At 63.2% G+C, this 19,915-nt stretch overlaps 2 protein-coding genes across 4 annotated transcripts; one reads left to right on the top strand and one right to left on the bottom strand.

Moving 5' to 3' along the window:
• Positions 1-239: 239 nt before the first annotated feature.
• Positions 240-4,456, bottom strand: RPS10 (ribosomal protein S10). Its single transcript, XM_059487832.1, has 6 exons — positions 4,376-4,456; positions 3,648-3,797; positions 3,145-3,316; positions 1,074-1,151; positions 714-769; positions 240-328 (listed from the first exon to the last, which is right to left on the bottom strand). Exons 2-6 carry the CDS (start codon positions 3,795-3,797, stop codon positions 287-289), a joined length of 498 nt encoding a protein of 165 aa, XP_059343815.1. The 5' UTR covers positions 4,376-4,456; the 3' UTR covers positions 240-286.
• A 760-nt stretch (positions 4,457-5,216) lies between these two features.
• On the top strand, positions 5,217-19,362 carry PACSIN1 (protein kinase C and casein kinase substrate in neurons 1). Of its 3 annotated transcripts, XR_009419920.1 has the most exons (11): positions 5,217-5,250; positions 14,355-14,466; positions 14,799-14,955; positions 15,081-15,316; positions 15,480-15,635; positions 15,961-16,136; positions 16,338-16,458; positions 16,539-16,663; positions 17,138-17,331; positions 17,667-18,345; positions 18,480-19,362. XR_009419920.1 is itself a non-coding variant. In XM_059488010.1 (10 exons), the coding sequence occupies exons 2-10, from the start codon at positions 14,404-14,406 to the stop codon at positions 17,774-17,776; spliced, it is 1,338 nt and encodes a 445-aa protein (XP_059343993.1). In that variant the 5' UTR covers positions 5,217-5,250; positions 14,355-14,403; the 3' UTR covers positions 17,777-19,362. The 3 variants fall into 3 exon arrangements, 2 of the variants coding, with proteins under 2 accessions (XP_059343993.1, XP_059343994.1); XM_059488010.1 differs by having other exon boundaries at positions 17,667-19,362; XM_059488011.1 differs by lacking the exon at positions 5,217-5,250 and adding an exon at positions 9,064-9,148 and having other exon boundaries at positions 17,667-19,362.
• Positions 19,363-19,915: the final 553 nt, after the last annotated feature.

The following is a 19,915-nucleotide window of genomic DNA, read 5'->3' as shown; positions in this document are numbered from 1 at the left end:
GCTCAGCCCCAGCCCAGCGCTGCTGCATGGCAGGAAATCAGCATGGCCCTGGGCAGATGGGAAATGCTCCTGCATTCCTGCAGGACTCACCTCCACACCCCCTAAACCTGCAGAGTTCCTGCACCAGAACCTGCATTTAGTCACTCCCAAAGTGCTGCTCCAGATGCCAAAGATGTGAGTCACGCTGTGCTTCGTGAGCTCTGTTTGTGCACTTCACACAGACACAGGCGTGAACCCAGTGGCATTTTCACCTCTTTTATTATACACAAAACATGAGCACAAAGTTCTACTGCGGGGGCTGACCACGTCCACGACCGAATCCACCTCTCTGCAACAGCAAAAGGAGAGTGTTAGAAATCACAGTGCCAAGTAATGACAGCAAAAACAAACATCATCAAAGCTCTCTGATGGCACAGGTTAGCCAGGTGAGCGCCACCAACATCAACCCATTCCAGCCAGCTCTGTGGATGACATCTAAAATACTGTTATTTTTGAAGTATAAAACCATGGATCTCCAAAGAGCTCAGCTTGCACTCAAACTTGTCACTGGCCTCTGTCCCACCACGTCCTTTCCCCACAGCAAGCAAGCTGCCTGTGAAGGGTGACAGTTTCCAGCCCCTTTGACACCCTCAGAATCCCACAGGCAGGACCTTCCAGCCTCTCCCACCAAAGCCTTCAAAAAAAGGAAGCAAAGCTCAAATGCAAACACTCACAAACTGGAATTCCGTGGCTGCTCCAGCACCAGCCTCAGCCTTCTTGTCAGCACCAGCTGCAGAAAGAGAAGCAGTCAGTGCCCACAGAACCCCCTGCCTGGGAGCAAAGCTTTAACCACCCCACAGAACTAAAACTGGGGCTAAACACAGCAAAGCAACAGCTGTAAATGGGCGTCTTTGAGTTACTGAACCAACCCCAGGGAAAACAGCTCAGCCGGACAAAACTCCAGCACACCTCCCATCCACCCTCACATACAGACTCTAAAGTATGCCAAGAGTCTCATCTTCCCCTTTTCTCTCTGAGAGGAGCCCTAGGGCTGGGACAATTGTCCCTGGGAGGGGCACAGGGGGCACACTCACGCGGCACGGCGCTGCGGCGGTACGTGTCCCGGTCAGCCTCGCCCCGCGTCAGCCGCGCCGGGCGCTCGCCCTCCAGACCTGTAACAGAGCACAGCTCAGACCCCGCTCTGCCAGGGCTCAAACACAACCTCCCGCAGCCCAAGGTGCAGAACAGCACCGGGTCTGACAGCAGTGCTGCACCGGGGGCAGCTCGGGAGAATACACCTAAGGAGAACGGTGATTTACTAAAGGGAATTTCACTTGAAGGGTGAAATCTGCTCAAGCGTCCCAGCTTGTGGCAGGGTGGAAGTTAAATAATGTGAGAAGTGGGTTTACAGCATCATCTCAACAGTCTTCTGGTGATCAATCTAGGGCTGAATGTTATTGTTGGTAAAAATCCCAGAAATACTGGGAATCTGCCATGGCTGACAAGCCTGTGCACAGCTGAGTCCCAAACTGCAGGATGGAATTCTCACCCCAACCTGAAACAGCCACACTGTCAGTACCCCAAATCCCCCCGCAGAACAGGTTCAGGACAGTAAAAGCAGATTATTTGTGGGATCTCAGATTAAAACCAGACAAAACTGCTGCAGGAACACCCAGCTGTGGTGGGACCACCTCGTCTCAGGGGCTGGGATGTGTCCCTGGTGCCCAGGCTGGGGTCTGCCCACCCAGACAGGACCCAGCTGTACCTGGCACACCCCAGTGCCCTCCTGCACATCCACATGCATTGGTTTGGCCATAAAAAACACAGTTCTTGCAATAATTCTTTTACTCCACCACCTCTGTGTCTCCCAGACTGCTGCTGCCTCAAGCAGGTCATCCATAACAAGAAAGAGTACCAAGTGCAATCCTTCCAAAAATCCCTGCCCAGATGGGGCTGAGGAGGATTCCAGCAGCAGGACAACCCTGTGACACCACACACAGCTCCTCCTGCACAAACCCCAGCCAGAGGCTGCCATCCTCCCTCCCTCCCAGCAGGGATGCAGCTCCCTTAAGCTCACTGGATAAACACAGCATCTAAAGAACAAATCTTGGAACATCCAAGCAACTCAGAGATCAAAGAAAGCAGCAAATTCCCAGTTTCTCTGCAATTCCTTCCTTTGAAGCAGGTGATGCTCCCGTTTTGTTTGGCTCAGACACAAATTACAGCAGCTGGAGGTGAACTGCCAGCACCCCCTGGCCTCAGAAGCAAAAAAGCACAACCCATGTGATCCTCCAGAGCTGGAGCACATCTGGCTGCACCCCTGCACCTGGGGGTGTGAAAGCCCACCGAGGGAAAATCAGAGCTGCAAGTCCAACACAGAGAATCACAGAGCAGCTGGGGCTCACCTGCAATCACCCAGACCAACCCCTCTCCAGGCAGGGCCACTCAGAGCAGGTGACACAAGAATGTGTCCAGGTGGGTCTGGAGAGGGAGACCCCACACCCTCCCTGGGCAGCTGTTCCAGTGCTCTGCCACCCACGTGGAAAGTTCTCCTTCATGTTGAGGTGGAACTTGCTGTATTTTAGTTTCTGGCCACTGCTCCTTGCCCTGCCATGGGGCACCAGTGAACAGAGTCTGGCAGCGTCCCCTGGGCATTTCTGTGGGTATTTGTGTCCTCTCCTCCATCCTAACCAGGCCCAGCTCCCTCAGTCTCTCCTCACAGAGATGCTCCAAACCCCTCAGCATCTTTGTGGGCTCTGCTGCTCCCCCAGCAGGAGTTTGCTGTTACCTTTAACAACAAGCCCTGTCCCAGAAGAAGCACATTCAGCGTCCCAGAGTGGGGACACCCAACACGGGGGACACCCAACCTGGCCACAGGTGATGCCAGGTGTGGCTCACCAGCCCTGGACAGTACCTCCTCCACACTCCCACCTCCCAGGTGTGCTCCCAGCAATCCCAGTCCCTGGGGATGACCTGTTCCCACTCAGAGCAGGACACTGTGTGTCCCAGCTCTCCCCACCCCTCTCAGTGAGCACCACTCCACTTCCAACTTAAAAATCCACAAACCCCAACCACATTTCCTTGCTCGGCTCACAATTTCACAGCCAATCGCACAGATCTGGCAGTGCCCTGGCTGCCCAGCCCCCTGTGCCCCCCTGAGCTGACCTTTGGGCCGGGGCCGGCCGGTCTCGGGGCGGCTGCGGCGCAGCGTGGCCGGGACGATCTCGGGGGGCAGGTGCAGGTAATCCCGCAGGTACTGGATGCCCTCGTTGGTCAGGTACCAGTAGAAGTGTCTCCAGGCAAACTGCTCCTTCACGTAGCCCCGGGACTTGAGGGACTGCGGGGACAGCCCCCAGTCAGTCCCAGTGAATCCCAGTCACGCCCAGCCCCTCACACACACCGGGCTCAGCAGGGACAGGGGACAGGGACAGGGGACAATTCCCATGCAGGCAGCACCATCCCAGGGACCCCCACTCCCATGCCCCTGTCTCCCCCCCTTATCTCAGCCCTTCACTGAAGCAGCTTCTCCGAGCACAGGCTTTTCCCCAGAACAGGCACAGTCACACTACACAGCTGCTTTCTAACTCAAAGATGTCCATTTCCCCTAAACCCAAATGGATTCATTCTCTGGACAATCCCCGCTCCGTGCCACCCCCGTGCCCTCCCACCTGCATGGCTTTCATGACGTGCAGGTTGGGCACGTTCTTGTCCACCAGCTCGGGGTGCTTGGGCATGTGCACGTCCTTCTTGGCCACCATCACGCCCTCCTTGAACAGCAGCTCATAGATGGCGATTCGGTTCTTCTTGGGCATCAACATCTGCACGGGGCACAGCAAGCGGGACTCGGTGACATTCGGGCACCAACAGCTGCACCGGGGACAGCGATCGCGGTGCCCCCGAGCTGCGCTTCCCGGGAGGGAAAACCGAGCGCTCCCAGCTTTGGCTCCTTAAATCATCCCGGGCACAGCGGGGGCAGGGCCGCGGCTCGGGCAGCCCCGCCACGGATGCTGTTGGTGCTGCCGGTAAGTCAAACCGACCGCGGGAACCGGGAGCCGTGGGAGCCTCTCACCCCTCCGGGAGCCGGAACCGATCCCGGCAGCGCCCCCAGCACGGGAAATCGGCTACGGGCGGTGCTCCCAGACCAGCCGGGCCCGGGGCTCTCCGTGCTCGGCATGACTGACCCCCCGCGGATCACGGACCACCCCCGAGGCACCGCACGGGCCGGGAGGCTCCGGTGCCAGCGCCGGACATCCCGTACCGCCCCGCGGCCCGGCGCCCCCAATCCCTCCCTCCCCGCACGGCCGGGCTGGAGCCCCGATCACGGAGATGCCCCACAGGGGGGCCCAGGCCCCGGGATGGCGGCGATGCGCGGCCGATGGCCCGAGCGCGGCCTCACCGTGGCGGCGGCGGCGGGGCCCGACCGGAAAGGACTGCGCGTGCGCCGGACCGCCGCTTCCGCCGCGCCAAGGCCCCCGGCGGCGGGCATGGCCACGGCACTGCCTGTGCAGAGCGCAGGCCCCCTCCCGCCTGGGAACGGGCGGCCCGCTGCGGTGCCTGATGGGGACAGCGGGCGACAGCCGCTCCCTCCCCACCCGTGTCACCTCCAGCCGTGACATCCCCACATGTCCCCAGCCGTGACATCCCCGTGCCACCCCTAGCCGTGCCATCCCCACATGTCCCCAGCTGTGACATCCCTGCCCTATCCCCGTGTCAACCCCAGCCGTGACATCTCCGTGCCACCCCTAGCCGTGCCATTCCCACATGTCCCCAGCCGTGCCATCCCTGCACATCCCCAGCCGTGCCCGGTGTCCCTCGGAGCGGGGCTGTGACGCCCTGCCCGGGATCCCGGAGAGCCGCGGTTGCTCTCGTTCCCGAGGGGTTTCTCTGCAGCCGTGTCCCCTCCGTCCGTTCTGTCCCGCCCGGTTTGGGGGTTCGAACCCCCGGGAGCGAACGGAGCGGCTCCGGGGGAGGGGGACACGTCCTGAATGAACGCGGCGGGCACCGGGCACCCCGGAGCAGGGCCGGGGGCAGCAGGAGGGGCGGGGGGACCCCCGGTGCCCCGGTGCCCATCGCCGTCCCCGCGGCGGGAGCGCTGTCACCTTGCACGGCCGAGGAGCCGCCGCGCCGGGCCGGGGATTGGTCGGCTAAAAATGCCGCCCTAATCTCCGAGCTGATCTTTACCCCCTCCCTCCGCCCCATCTGCCGCGACCTGCCCGCGATGCGCAGCGCCGGCCCCGGGAGAGGCTCCGCCGCTGTCCCCGCGGCCCCGAGGTACGGCCGGCGGGGCGGGCGGGGGGCGCGGGGCTGTCCCGGGGGTTACAGGGGCGTCCCGGGGGGCGCAGGGGTGTCCCGGGCACCGGGGCGCTGTCACAGCGCTGTCCCCGCCGCTGTTTGAGCCGGCTCCGCGCCCGACCCGGTTTAAGTGATTCCCAACTCGTGCCGGACCGTGCCGGGCGGGGAACGGGAGGGATCGAGGGATGCGCCGTGAGCCGCCCGGTGCCATCCCGGGGCTTTGCTGCCGTGTCACCCCCTCCGTTCTTCCTTTCGGGGCCACCGTGGACGGAGCTGGGGCGAAGCTCCGCGGGGTGACCCCAAGGATGCTGCGACAATTGCGGCATCGGCCCGGCCCGTCCCGCGGGGCAGGAGCTGTCCCTGCTGCCCGGACACGCTGCGGGCGCTGTCGCTGTCGCTGTCCGTGCCTGTGCTGCAGCAGCTCGCAGCTCCTGCACCTCCCGCCTCGGAAATGGCAAAGCGAGTGCTTTGCTAAACGGATTAGAGCTCTCCCGGCAGCCTCCCCGGCTGCTCCCGCATCCCCCGGCCCCCGCGTCGCCTTCCCCGGGCAAACCCAGCCCTAAGCCAAGCAGAGATCAGGCACTGCGGCTCCCTGACTCCAAAACCCCCGGGGTCCTTTCCCCTCCTGGGGTTTTGCGCTCCCTTTGCAGGAGCACAGATGAATTCACCCGGCAGCGGCTCGGCCGGAGCTGGAGGTGCTGCCCTGCCCGGGGTCCGCCCTGGTTTGTGCCCCCCTGGCCGCTTTCTCTCCCTCCTCTCCCTCCTCTTCCTCCTCCCGTGGTGTGCGGCCGCCGGAGGGGCTGCGGCAGGACGGGAGCGGGGTTAAACCGTACGAGGATTGAGGGAAATGAGCCCAGGCACCGGCAGGGACCGACAGTGACGTGCACAAGGGAAGGGACATCAGCAAAGCGTGTCAGCCCCGACCGGGGCCACGTCCTGAGCCCGGAGCCTGGGCTGGGCTCTGTGTGGGATCCCCTCGCTGGGAATGCCCCGTGCCAGCCGTGCTGCTCCCTGCCCGGGCACGGGGATGGAGCCTGGCACGGCTCTGCCCGGGCACAGACTTTGTCCCGGGGGTGCCAACCTGGCCGGAGTTTGTGCAACGCCTCGAAGGCAAACTCCGGGCCTGCTGAGCTCCCGCGGATGCTCCTGGAGGAGGAGGAGGAGGAGGAGAGGCCGCATCCAGCCCGCAGCTCGCAGCGGCGGCCGGGCAGTGTCCGTCTGTCCCCAGCGTGGCACAGCAGGCGGGGCCGGGGGCAGCGAGCCCCAGCAGCGCTGTGCCCCGGGGGAATGTGCGGGCTCCTGGGCAGCTGCCCGCAGCAAACCCCACGCTGCTTCCCAGGAAAAATGGAGCCTTTATGTGCCTGCCCCAGCCCCTTCCCCGGAAGGGCTCGGAGGACGCCCCGGCCGCAGTCAGACAAGAAGGGAATTGTTTCGGTGGGATTTGGGTTTCTGGGAGCACCTGCCCCGCGCGGGGCCCTCCACAATGGCTGCCTGTCTGCCGCAGAGCCGCCAATTATCCTCCGCGGCTAATTAGAGATGCAAAGTAGCGCTTGCATTCTCCCAGCTCCCCGGAGGGCTCCTGGGACCGGCGGCGCATCCGCAGCGGCGGCGCAGCCCGGGCATGGGGCGAGCGTGGGGCACCGGCCCCATCCGGCCCCAAACCGCAGCTGCTGCTCTGCCCTGCCCTGGGAAGAGGCTCTGGAGGGCAGGAATGGGCTCGGGATCCTCCATGCCCTCTGCCCCCATCCACACCAGCCTTCCCTGGACGGCCCGTGGGCTCTCCCATAAACAGCGAGCCCCATAACTCGGGGATCTGTCGGGGTTTAGGGAACGCGTTTCCCCGCCTTGCTGGGGCTGGCTGTGCTCAAACCCCCCCGTTCGTGCGAGGGCCGGCACTCCTGCCAGGCTGATGGGCAGGCGGCTGATCCCTGGTGGCATCTCTTCATTCCTGCCCGCTCTGCCTCGCCGGGATCACGGTGTGGGCTCATGTGCTCTGACTCCTCCGCTTGCGCTCACGGAGCTGTAATTCCAGAGAGGCAAGTGGCCCCATAAATCAGGGCTTATTTCCTGCCAATACCGTCTGCTGCTTCCCACAAGGAAACTCATTTAGAGGAGGAGAAGTGACTTACCACTGCAAACAGTAAACGGTGGGATGGTGAGAGCCGGGGAAAAGTTTGTCGTGACCGAGTTTTTGGTGAAGGAACTGAGGAGGCAGAGCTCCCACCTGCTCCCTGCGTGGAACAGCCCAAGCTGCAGGGAAGGAGACCGGAGCTGGTGCCACCTGCACAGCCCACAGAGCTGGTGGCAATGGCTCTTTGCACTGGGGAACCTCCCCAAGTCATTGAGGTCCCCCTGCCACCATCCTGGAGAGCGTTTGTCACCTCATGTTTAATGCCAAGGACATTTTCCCCTCAGGGAAGGCAGCAGCTGGGACATCCCAGTGGTGACCCTGTGCTGAGAACTGCCAACTCACAGCTTGAAAGGACCATGAGCAGAGACATTCAGCACCCTCTGGTTCCTCACCCTGAAACACCAGCAGGCAAAGATCCCCTGCTCCTGAAGGAACCACCATCCATCCTACTCCTGTTTGGGGCCGGGGACATTGAACCCCCGGGGTCTCAGGGTGTGAAGCCTTCCTGGGGACACTCTGTGGGCCATGAGCTGTGCTGGCTCGGGTGGCACGGGAGCCGGAAGGCAGGCGGGCTGGAGAGCCCCACCGAGCTTCATTAGGCAGTCCGAGGCGCTCGTCAGGGGAAAGCTGAGCCGGCGTCGGAGGCCGGCAGAGCCCCCCGGGACCGGGTCGCATTCTCCGGGCAACCCGATCCCGGCGGCAGCGGCCCCGGCAGCCTCATTACTGCGGCTTCTGCAGCGGCTTCGGTTACTCGCCTGGACGCTCTCGTCTCCTGCTGGCTTTTAATTTCCCTGACATCCCCCGCTCGCGGGGGGATGCAGGCGCAGTGTCGGGGAGCCTGTCATCACCCCCACCCGCATCCTGCCTGCCTCCCGACGCTTCCAGCCCCCTCTGCCCCCGGGAATCCCATCCTGTCACGAGCCCGGTGACCCCGAGCATGAGCCCCGGGGCTTGCGAGGAGGCAGATGGGCAGATGGCAGTGAGGGGGAGCTGCCCTGCTCCCCTCCAAGGAGCCTTGGGGTGTGCAGCACCCTCACCCCCATCCCCAGCCCTGCCGGGGGGAAAAGACTGTTCCCGATTCCCTTGCCAGCCTGTTCCCAGCTGGCACATTTGGCAAGGAGGCGGCACCGGCTGCCTCTCCGAAGGCGTTTTGGGGTGTTTGTTCCCGCAAAAACTGTGGCTCAGCCCCAAAACCCCCCTGCATCCGCGGGGGTGACAGAGAGGCCGGGGCAGCAGCGGAGGGAGGGCATGGCTCTGTCCCGTCCCGTGCAGGAGGGACAGCGACCCCCGGGGTAGCAGGACAGGAACCCCGGGGGGGGTCCCCAAAGAGCCCCCCCCCGCCTCATGGCCCGGGGAAAACGAGTCCGATTAGGCCCTAACGGAGCCCGGGGCCCGACCCCGCCATGGCTCTGCCGTGGGGGCTGTGCCCCCGGGCCGCGGCCCCGCAGTGGGGCGGCCCCGGCGGGTGCCCTGGGCGGGGGTCTGGGGCCGGGGGTCCTGCGGGGGCTGGCGGCAGTGCGGAACTCGGGGTGGGCGCGGACGCGGGGATGGGGGGGGTCCGTTCCCCCCCCGATGATTTTCGCAGCAGCGGCTCCATCCCGGTTGCCATGGCAACGGGCGGCTCGGGCAGGCGCGTGCCCGCGGCCGTGCGCGCCGCCGCTGCCCGGCGGGAGCGGAGCGAGCGGAGCGGAGCGAGCGGAGCCCCGGCCCCGGCCTCGGGCCCCCGGCCCCCCCGGCCCCCGGCAGGTGAGCGCGGCCCCCGCGGGGACAGCCGGGTGACTGCGGCGGCGAGGAGAGGGACTCCCGGTCCCTTGCGGGGGTGGGTGCGGGATGCCCGGGTCCCTCGCCGGGATGGGGTGAGGGATGCCCGGGTCCCTTGCGGGGATGGGGGGATGGCGGGGGGCTTGCTGTGCAAGGTCCGGGCAGTAAAGCATGGCTTTGCAGCCCCCGGCAGCACACAGCGTCCCCTGATCCCTTCTGCAAGCCAGGGAGGTTGGGGGGGGGATATGACCTTCACCCCCTCCGTGTGTCCAGTGGGGTGCTGGGGACAGGGACACCCCCTCTGCAATGCTGCCGCACTCCCGGGCTTGTGCCTCAGTTTCCCCATCTGCAAATAACGGGGTGAACTTGTGCTGTCCCTGTCATTGCTGCCCCCCTGCCCAAATAAACAAACACCTTACCCATCACTGACCCCCCTCCTTTCAGCTTTTCCCCCCAGCTTCTCCCTTGCTGCCCCCCCATCTCCCCACTCTCCCATCCCCTCTGGCTCCAGGTCAGCTTCCCCACCACAGACAGCTGAAATTCCACTGTCCCTCCACCTCCCCTGCTCCCAGCAGTCCCGTTTGCCTCCTGTCGCCGCCAGCCCCGGGTCCATCCCCCGAGGCTCAGGGGACAGGACCCCCGTGGCAGCGCGTGACGCTCCGTGTCCCCTCCCTGCTGCGGGGGGATGGCACCGCCGTATCCTCCACCATCCCCGTTTGCCACTTCTGCCTTTAATTGCAAACCTCATCTTTGGATTTCTGCCTGAAGCCGGCTCCCGGGACTGCACAAATCCCTGCTCGCTGTCCGAGCAGCCTTGTTTACCACGGCAGGATGAGGCAGAGCTGTAGAGCTGGGCAGCCAGAGCAGCCCCCAGCTGAGGCTGAGCCCCCTGTCCCTTCCCCAGGCCTGAGCACATGCAGGGTGTCGGCAATCCTGCTGCTGCTGCCCCTCCAGGGATCCCCATCCACGCTCCCCATCCGCATTCCCGGCACATCCTCTGTCCCTGAGCTGGGCTGCAGCCTCCCCTGGAGAGACACTTGCGTTATCTGCAAACGCCAAGCAAGCTTCCCAAAATTTTTGCACGAGGCTCCTAAAATCCCTGGAAGATTAATGGGTGCCCTGAGCAGGGGGGTTTTGGGAGCTCAGGGGGAAGGGGAAGCTCTCTGCAGAGCTCACGTGAGCTGTGAAGACGATCCCTGCCAGGGCTTGGAGCAAACGCATCTCCCTTGGCTACTGCAACCTGGCAGCACCTGGCCCCCGGCAGGCTCCCGTCTGTGCACAGGACACGAGGCTCCTGCTGCTGCTCCTGGGTCGCTGAACCTCCTCTCTGGTTTGGGGGAGCCCACAAGCCCTGACCCTGCAGGGTCCAGCAGGTCCCCAGGCCTCAGATCCCCCATCAGTGCAGATGACCCTGATGGAAGCAAGGAGGCTGCCATAGGCACATCCCACCCAGGCTTCCTTGGAAAAGTGGCTCCCAGGAGTTTCCCAGCATTACCAACGTGTCTCCTCCATGGTCCTGCTGCCCTTGCAGCCGCCTCATGCCCTGCTGGGTCCTGGGCAGCCTCATGGTGCTGCTCTGGCTGAAATCCCGTGGGGAATCACCCACTGTTCTGGGTTTGGCTCTTTGCCCAAGGGTCCAGCCCTGCTCATGTTGCGGCCAAAGGGGCTTTGCCAGGGAATGCAGGAGGGACCCTACACCAGCCTGCTCCCGTGGAGACAGCACCCTGGAAGGGCCCAGGCTCACGACCTGCCTGGCACTGGGCTTGGTCTGATGACGAGGGGGCAGGATGGGTGCTGAGGCTGCTCAGCCCTGAGCCCTGGGCACTGCTGATGCGGAGCTGCCAGCGTGAATCAGCAGCACCCACTTAACCCTTTCCTCACAGGGTCCCCGTGGGCTCTGGAGGGGGCCACGCTTCAGCACACCACAGACAAACCTCTGCACACCCCCTGGCCCCCTGAGCTCTGACCCCTGCCAGCCCCAGGAGCCCCATGGGACACGCAGACCAGCCCTGGGGTGGGAATCCCACAGCCTCTCAGCTGGGTCACACTGAGCAGCAAACCAGGCACAGCTCCTGCAGCTGCAAAGCCTCTTGTGACACACGTCAGTGTCACGGGTTCTCCCTGGGACCTGCCTTGGCCACTTCAGCCCCCAAAGGTGGCCACTTCACCCTCCATGTGCTGCCACCTCAACCCCTGTGTGTGGCCGCAGTGAGAGCAGAACATGGGCACTGGTACCCACGGTGGATGCAGCACAGCAGCACCAGCATCTCCCACGATGGGAGATGCTGCTGCCAGGCTCCTCTGGACCTCCTTGGCTGAATCCATTTGTCTTTGCCACCAATGGCCACAGTGGTGCGTCATGGTGGCAGTGGCTCTGCACCCCAAAATGGACCCTCAAGCAGCCCCGTGCTAAGGGAGAGCAAATGACCTTTCCTGTGGCCAAAAGCCTGAGGCCCAGCCCACTTGCTTGGGTTCCCACAGAGCAGTGCAGCTCCCAGTGTGGCTTCCCCCCCGCCCTGGATGCTCTTGGCAGCAGAGGAACCTGGCCCAGAGGCTCTGCAGCCATTCCTGCCCTTGGTCCCCACCAGGCTCAGCCAAGGTGCCCAGGGGCAGGAGTGTGACATCCCCATGCCCTGATCTTGGCTGCAGGAGAGATGCTGGGTCTGGGACAACAAACACACCTGGAGAGAGCGACCTGGGGACAGGGGACAGCAGGACTGGTCTGTCCCACCTCGCTGGGGACAGGGCTCTGCCAGCCAGGGCTCTGCCATGGGGGTGCGGGCAGCTGCCCATGCCGTGCCCGCGGTGTCAGCAGCACCAGCCTCTGCATTGCAGCAGCCTCCAGCCTGTGCAGGGCCACGGCCACAGCCCGGCCCCCACAGAGGGCAGAGACCCCCCTGCAGCAGCAGGAGCTGCCTGGAGGGTGAGGAGAGCTGTGTCAGTGCCCAGCACTGAGTGTGCTGACAGCAGAGACGCAGCGGGGCCGCTTCTGCAGGAGCAGCAGCCCAAGGGCACGTGGAGCAGGAGCTGGGACAAACTCCGCTGTCACTTGATGCCAAACGCTCTGTGGCTTCTCCCTGGCAGCTCCGTGGAGGCGAGGGGCTGCAGCAGAGCCCCCCAGGCCCGGGGTACCCAAGCAGCAGCGCCTGGCTGGGGCTGGCAGCTCTCCACGCCGCAGCTCGGCTGCCGGCTCTGCAGGCGCCAGGCATCACCGCCGGCCGCCCTGATGCGAGGTGATGGGCTGTGCTGGCAGGGCCGGGGGCTGGCAGGGCTGGCAAGGGGCTGGCACATGTGGCACAGGCGGCCGAGGCGGCCTGGCACGGTGGGCACTCTCACGTGCAAGGATGGTCGTGCGTGGGGCACAGGCGGGAGCGTGGCACCGAGGCAGCAGCGTTGGCTGGGAAGTGATGCAGAGCCAAAAATAACCCCCAGGCTGCGGCTCGGACCAGGTAGTGGCTCGGAGAGGGAGCTGCAGCAGCCATGTCTGCAGTGCCCCCTGGCATGAGTGGCTCGCTGGGGCAGCAGGGGCTGGCACTGTGCCCGTGGGTCCAGGGGTACACCCAGCCATGGGTGTGCTCCCTCTCTGCCGTCCCCATCCCAGCCCTGGCACGCTGGAGCTGTCACCCTGAGGGTGCCCTTGCCATGCCATGCCATGCAGCAAAACCCAGGGCACAACACCCTGTGCCTGCAGCTTTCAGGGGGGATGGTGCACGCAGCACCTGCAGGCTCCCTTGGGGCTGTGCCACCAGGTGCTCTGTCACCACTGCAGGTGCACCGGGGCAGCCTGCTGGGGTGGGGACGGCGGTGGCAGCGCTGTGGGTGCCAGGCAGCAGTAGTGTTGGCGCTCTGGGTGCCAGGCAGTGGCGGTGGTGCTGCCGTGGGTGCCAGGCACAGTGCTCCTGTGGGTGCCAGGCAGGGACAGTGGCCGTGCTATGGGTGCTGGGAGGAGCGGTGGCAGTGCTGTGGGTGCCAGGCAGTGGTGGTGCCGTGGGTGCCAGGCAATGGTGGTGGCCGTGCTGTGGGTGCTAAGAGGAGTGGTGGCAGCGCTGTGGGTGCCAGGCAGTGGCAGTGGCAGCGCTGTGGGTGCCAGGCAGTGGCGGTGGCGGTGCCGTGGGTGCCAGGCAGGCGCGGGCGCTGCGTGCTGCCAGCTGCGGGGGGACCCTGCTGTCCCCCACCCATCTGCGTCTCGGCGGCGGAGCGAGGGACAGTCACGCGTTTATTTTTAACCGTCTGGGGAGGGTGGAGGGGATTGGTGCCTCCCTGGTTATATCACTAAATCCCTGCCGGGCCCTGTTACTTCCAGCACAGCGAGCCCTGCGCTGTGCTCCAGTAACTGTTTCAGGTCCCCGTCCTCCTGGGGCCGTGCCCTGCCCCGGCCTGGGGACACCTCAGGGCCAGCTGTGCGCACAGCTGGAGAGCGTGGGCACTCACCGGTGCTCCCCACGGGACCCTGTGCTTCCAGCTGTGCCCTGCCACCCCACCACAGGGCAGAGCACAGGCCTTCCTCAGCCCATCCCGCCTCCCCAAGGAAGGGATGGTGTGTGATGTTCACGGCCACATCCCTCTCAGCCCTTTTAGGGACAGAGCAGGAGGAAATTTGAGCTGTCCATGGCCATCTTGTCCCCATTCTGGTGGCAGATGCCATGCAGGATAGGCCCAGTGCTTTCCTGTGGAAACACTGTCCAAATCCAGGTCAGGATGGGGATGATGAGGAGAACACTTAGGAAACGGCCACCACAGTCCCTGCTCTGTCCCCATGCAGTGCCACCCCCAGCCACCGACCCCCTCCCAGCTCTCAGGGGTTAAGCCACGCTGCGGGGCCACGTGGCGCTCTGGGGATGCCATTTTTCTGAAGATCAGGACGGATTAGGGTGGAATAGCAGGACGAGAATTTCTTGGGCGGCGCATCCCCTGACTCTGCCATGGCCCCTTGCCTAGCACCTCCCAGTGCTGAGCCAGGCTCTGCCCAGTGAGTGCCCACTGTGCTGCTCCCCATGATTCCCTCCCACCACCGCTGGCTCCGAGGGTGTTTGGATGGCACCAAGTGGGTGGTGGGCACTGGAAGAGCCTGTAGGTCCAGAGCTGGAGTGGGCACTGTCCCCTGTATCCGGATGCTTGTCCCACAGAGCTGTTGGCAGGAGGAATGGGGGTCCCCTGCACCTCCTGTGACTCCCCTCTCCTGTCCCCTCAGTGCATGAGGCTGGTGTTTGCCCAGGAAAGCCCCAGCGCCTGCGGGAGCCATGTCGGGTTCCTATGACGAGTCGGCATCGGCCGCCGAGGAGACAACCGACAGCTTCTGGGAGGTGAGTGAGTCCGGGCCATCCTCTCCTCCCACAGACCCCACCGCCACTGTCACTGCACCCCACGGTGTCCCCTGGGCTGGGGGCTGACCTCCCTCCTCTGCCTGAGAGCATCCCTGCTGTGGTGGCTCTGCCCAAGCTCTCAATCTTGGCTGTCCCTGAGTGACAGAGGGGCTGGAGGGAGCTGGATTTGAGCAGCTCCAACCCAAAGCTCCATCCTTGCACCCCCAAACTGCCAATTGGTGCTTCCCCTGTAGCCCCCCCAGGGCAGCTGGGGCTGAGCCAGGTGGGGTGGCCGCAGCCCCCACAGCTGCCTGTCCCCGTGGCCATGCCAGGTGGGGAACTACAAGCGCACGGTGAAGCGGATCGACGATGGGCACCGGCTCTGCAATGACCTCATGAACTGCGTGCACGAGCGGGCCAAGATCGAGAAGTCCTACGCCCAGCAGCTCACCGACTGGTCCAAGAGGTGGAGGCAGCTCATCGAGAAAGGTACCATGGCTTCCCCACAGGAGGCTTTCCCCAGGACACCTGGGTGTGCAATCACAGCTTCCCCTGGCAGAAAAGGAGGGGGTGAGGGCAGTGGGGTGACCCCCAGGTGTCCCCTTGGCCCGCAGGTCCCCAGTATGGCAGCCTGGAGAAGGCGTGGGCCGCGATCATGACGGAGGCGGACAAGGTGAGCGAGCTGCACCAGGAGGTGAAGAACAGCCTCCTGAACGACGACTTCGAGAAGGTCAAGAACTGGCAGAAGGACGCCTACCACAAGCAGATCATGGGGGGCTTCAAGGAGGCCAAGGAGGCTGAGGATGGCTTCCGGAAAGCCCAGAAGCCCTGGGCCAAGAAGCTCAAGGAGGTGAGAGAAGCACAGAGTGTCCTGGGGAAACCCTGTGTCCCCAGGTCCAACTCTGTGTCCCCAGTCCAGGCTGGGAGAGACACGTGGGACCTCCCCACAGGCAGAGGGGTTGGCAGGGGGCTGTGACTGCTGCTCTGATGTCCCTTCTGTGTCCTCCCCACAGCTGGAGACAGCCAAGAAAGCCTATCACCTGGCGTGCAAGGAGGAGAAGCTGGCCATGACCCGTGAAGCCAACAGCAAGGCGGATCAGTCCAACACTCCTGAGCAGCAGAAGAAGCTCCAAGACAAAGTGGAAAAGTGCAAGCAAGACGTGCAAAAGGTGTGAAGCACTGCCCTGTGCTGGATGCACGGGGCATTGGGCAAGGGAAACCAGTGGAGATGGCCACCACATTGCTTTCTCCACCATCAGTTCCCATTTTCCCATCCCTGTGTCCCTGGAGGATAAGGACTTGCAGGCAGTGCTCAGGGGAGTGTGAGCTGGGCAGGGATTTACCCCACTTTTGGGGGCTGATTCCACCCACTGAGGCTCCTGGCTCAGTCTGGGCTCCCCAGCTCTGGTGACCCCCAAACCAGACCTCTCAGCACCCTGAAACAGCCTCTGAGGTGCTCGAGGTACTACCAGGGTCCCTCCTGTGTCTTTGCAGACTCAGGAGAAGTACGAGAAGGTGCTGGATGAGCTGAACAAGTGCACCCCACAGTACATCGAGAGCATGGAGCAGGTTTTCGAGCAGTGCCAGCAGTTCGAGGAGAAGAGGCTCAACTTCCTCAAGGAGATGCTGCTGGACATCAAGAGGCACCTGAACCTGGCCGAGAGCAGCAGGTAGGGGCAGCAGATTCTGGCCATGCTGGTCACCAAGAGGTGCCAGAGTGGCAGGAGGCTGTGCAGGAGCCTGTCACCCCCTGGTGGCTTGGAGGACCCACAGTCTGTCCCCAGGTGACACAGCCTGGGCCTGTCCCTGTCCCACGCTGTCCCCAGGGCCCCACCTGACCCACAGCCCCCCAAACACGTCTCTCCCCACAGCTACGCCAACGTGTACCGGGAGCTGGAGCAGACCATCCGCATGTCGGACGCGCAGGAGGACCTGCGGTGGTTCCGCAGCACCAGCGGCCCCGGCATGCCCATGAACTGGCCCCAGTTTGAGGTGAGGCTGGGCGCCCTGCCTGGGTGCTGGCAGCCCTGCAGGGCAGCCGGGCACTCAGGGCTTGGTCACTCTGCTTGCAGGAGTGGAACCCGGACCTGACGCACACGATAACGCGGAAGGAGAAGCAGAAGAAGGGCGAGGGGGTGGCCCTGACCAACGCCAGCGGCGCGGGCGACACGGGGGCTCAGGCGGGCGAGCGCGGGAGGTGAGAGATAGCGTGAAGGGGAGAGGAGAGGCACAGCCTGTGAGGGGCACAGGCTGTGAGGGGCACAGGCTGTGGGGGGCACAGCCTGTGAGTGGCACAGAGTGTGAGGGGCACAGAGTGTGAGGGGCACAGAGTGTGAGGGGCACAGAGTGTGAGGGGCACGGCCTGTGAGTGGCACGGCTTGTGAGGGGCGCGGCCTGTGAGGGGCACAGACTGTGAGGGGCACAGACTGAGAGGCACAGAGTATGAGGGGCACAGCCTGTGAGGGGCACAGACTGAGAGGGGCACGGCCGGTGAGGGGCACAGTCGGTGAATGGCATGGCCTGTGAGGGGCATGGCCTGTGAGGGCACAGACTGAGAGGCACAGAGTATGAGGGGCACGGCCTGTGAGGGACACGGCCTGTGCCTGTACAAGCACTGGGGATGCGGGATGTCCCCAGTGACAGCCACCCCTCTCTCTCCTCTCCCTCCCAGCGTGAGCAGCCATGACCGCGGGCAGACCTACAGCGCTGAGTGGTCCGATGATGAGGGCAGCAACTCCTTCAACACCAGCGAGGCCAACGGCGGCGCCAACCCCTTCGACGAGGAGTCGGCGGGGAAGGGCGTGAGGGTGCGGGCTCTGTACGACTACGACGGGCAGGAGCAGGATGAGCTCAGCTTCAAAGCAGGTACGGTCCCTTGCCAGTGCTAGGTAGGATGGGGCTTGTCTGCTGGAGCTGTGGGGGTGAAATCCTTCCCATAATTTCTGAGTTGGCCCAGCCCTTCAAAGAGTTGAGATATCAGAAAAGGGAAGGCAGAAGCTGAGCCCAAAGGGAGAAGGGACAGGAGCAATGGGAAAGGGCAGGGCACGTGAGGGCTCATGAGTCACCCCTTGCCTTTCTATCCTACAAACTGGTGTGCCCAGGACGAGTCCTGCAAACCCCCAGCAGCTCCATCCCAGGGAGAAAAAGGGGGTGGGAGAATTTCCAGCACCTGCAATGAGCTCTTCCACCTTCCCCTCCAGGTGATGAACTAACCAAACTTGGTGAGGAAGACGAGCAGGGGTGGTGCAAAGGGCGCTTGGACAACGGGCAGCTGGGGCTGTACCCCGCCAACTATGTGGAGGCAATTTAAGTCTTGTGGTGTGCTCCTCGTCACCGTCAGCAGATAAATCCACCCTCCGTTGTCTCCATCTCTCCACCAGCCAACCAGCCATTCTGCCGTCTGGTCCTTCACTCCTCACCCTTAGAGATTCAGACATATTTTCCGACCAAGCTTTTATTTTTTTAAGAGTTGTCTCCGAAGAGTATTTTGCATAGTCGCTTTCTTCTAAGATAACGTGAAGCGAAAGATGACGTTGTCCGTTCGTCTACGTTAGTTGAATTATTTTTTTTTTCTGAGCGAAAAGCCGATACCTCAAGATCTTAAAGCCCAACCAGTGAGAGCTCCTGACTGGTTGGTTTTTAAAGATACTGAAATCATGAGCCGCCTTCTGATTGGCTGGAACTGTTCCGAAACGCACGGCGCCGAAGCTCCTGGGACCAACCAAATTCATCCCAGAAAACCAAGAGGGATTGGAGTCTGACTCCGTTGGTTTTTTGGTTTTTTTTTGGTGTTTCCATGCTCTCCCCAGTTCATCCTGCCGCCCCGAGGAAGGGGGTGAATGTCCCCTTCAGCCCCGTGACCATCCTTGAGATGCCCAGGTGAGGTGGGACCAGCCCCACCATGGAGCTTGCTGGCATCTCCTCAGCTTCCTCCTCCTCCTCGCGGCTGGGCTGTCAGCACGCCGGAGCAGGAGGAGGCTCCCGAGCCGATGCCCGGTCTGTGCTGCCTGCAGGGAGCAGCATCGCCCTTCGGGTGGGCAGGAATCCAACGCACACCAGATCCAGGTGAGATGGCCCTAAAATCCAGAGCTGTCCGGAGAAGGACCCACCAGGGCCCGGTGCTGCTGGGAGCAGCTTCATGCCCAGCCTGGGACAGCGAGGACTGCCTTGGGCACTGCTGGGGACGGTCCCCATCCTCCCCTTCCTGAAGCGAGGCAGGAGCAGAGCAGGGACGGGGGATGAGCATCGTCCGGCCTTGCAGGAGCTGCAGCCCAGGAGGAGGGCTCAGGATACAGCCCAGGCAGAGCAGCTGCCCGGCAAAGACGGCTGAAATCAAGGCACGCCAAGGCAGGGGAGTGGCCGCAGGCTCTGCCCTTTGCTTGTCCCCACCGAGCTCTACCCCTCCTCCCCTGGGCTCTGTCCCCAACGCCTCAGCTCTCACGGCTGCTGCCGCCACCCCACCCCCTGCCTCGGGCGCGTTTGCCATCCCCAGCTCTTCCCTACAGATCATCTCTCATTTCTTTCCATACCATCACCCTTAGCAGCATCAATGCCATGGGCTTCCCGCACGCTCCTCCTGCTCCTTTCCTGCCCCCTCCGTTGGTTCGTGAATTTTTTGGCCCCAGGGATCCCGTGTTCTCGTGGATGCAGGGGAAGCACCGTGTGCTGGGCACGGTGGGCGGGAGCCATCCAGCCCCTGCCAGGTACCGGAAAAAAAACCCACAAAGTCAGAAAAGACCCAACCAACCACCTGTCTCAGCAATGCACCCCGGTTTTTGTACATTGATTGTGTAATTTAAGAAGTATATATATAATATATATATATATCGTGATTGTATTTCCGTGGATACAACAACAAAAAGCAGCAAGAGAAAATAACCGAGCTCTGTCAGCGTCCTTGGCTCTGGGGTCTCCTTTGCTCTGCGTCTGTCCCACCCCTGGGGGGGTGGCTGAGGTGGTTGTGGACCTCCAGGTGGTGACACCCCCTCCCCAAGGTTTTGGGTGCAGCAGGATGGGGATGCATTGCTGGGGGGACAAGGGGAGCAGCCGCTGCCTTTGGGGACTCCTGTGCCACTGCAGGACAGAGCCTTGGGACACCCACGGAGGGGCTCAAGGTGATGCGCATTTGGGGCTGTTCCAAGCCCCAGCCCTGAACCCAGCGCTCTCCTGAGCCTGTGAAAGCAGGGGGATGTCACCTGCTGCCCTCCCTCACCCTGCCAGGGTGGGGGGACGCAGGATTTGGGGCACTACTGGCACCCCCAGCCCGTCCTCACAGTGCCCCCGCACCGTCTGCCGTCAGGTGCCCACAGCAAATCACAAGAAAGAGTTTGCTTCTTTTTTTCCCTCCCATTTTTTTGTTTTTCCACTCCCTTTTCCAACGGCAGTTTTTGTCCCTCCCCTGCTCCTCACTGCCCTCCATCCCTCCTGCCAGGATGGGAGCAGCACGGAG

Source organism: Ammospiza nelsoni, chromosome 23 (genome assembly GCF_027579445.1).
Source record: "Ammospiza nelsoni isolate bAmmNel1 chromosome 23, bAmmNel1.pri, whole genome shotgun sequence".
Classification (NCBI taxonomy): domain Eukaryota; kingdom Metazoa; phylum Chordata; class Aves; order Passeriformes; family Passerellidae; genus Ammospiza; species Ammospiza nelsoni.
Note: the sequence above shows the minus strand (reverse complement) of the source record. Positions and strands in the feature narration are given on the sequence as shown.

Coding starts and splice junctions, on each gene's coding strand:
- RPS10 (XM_059487832.1), bottom strand. CDS start 3,797: ATGTTGATGCCCAAGAAGAACCGAATCGCCATCTATGAGCTGCTGTTC. Junction 3,317..3,647: donor ACGTCATGAAAGCCATGCAG/GTGGGAGGGCAC, acceptor CTGTCCCCGCAG/TCCCTCAAGTCCCGGGGCTA. Junction 1,152..3,144: donor CGGCCGGCCCCGGCCCAAAG/GTCAGCTCAGGG, acceptor GCTCTGTTACAG/GTCTGGAGGGCGAGCGCCCG.
- PACSIN1 (XM_059488010.1), top strand. CDS start 14,404: ATGTCGGGTTCCTATGACGAGTCGGCATCGGCCGCCGAGGAGACAACC. Junction 15,317..15,479: donor GGGCCAAGAAGCTCAAGGAG/GTGAGAGAAGCA, acceptor TCCTCCCCACAG/CTGGAGACAGCCAAGAAAGC. Junction 17,332..17,666: donor TGAGCTCAGCTTCAAAGCAG/GTACGGTCCCTT, acceptor CTTCCCCTCCAG/GTGATGAACTAACCAAACTT.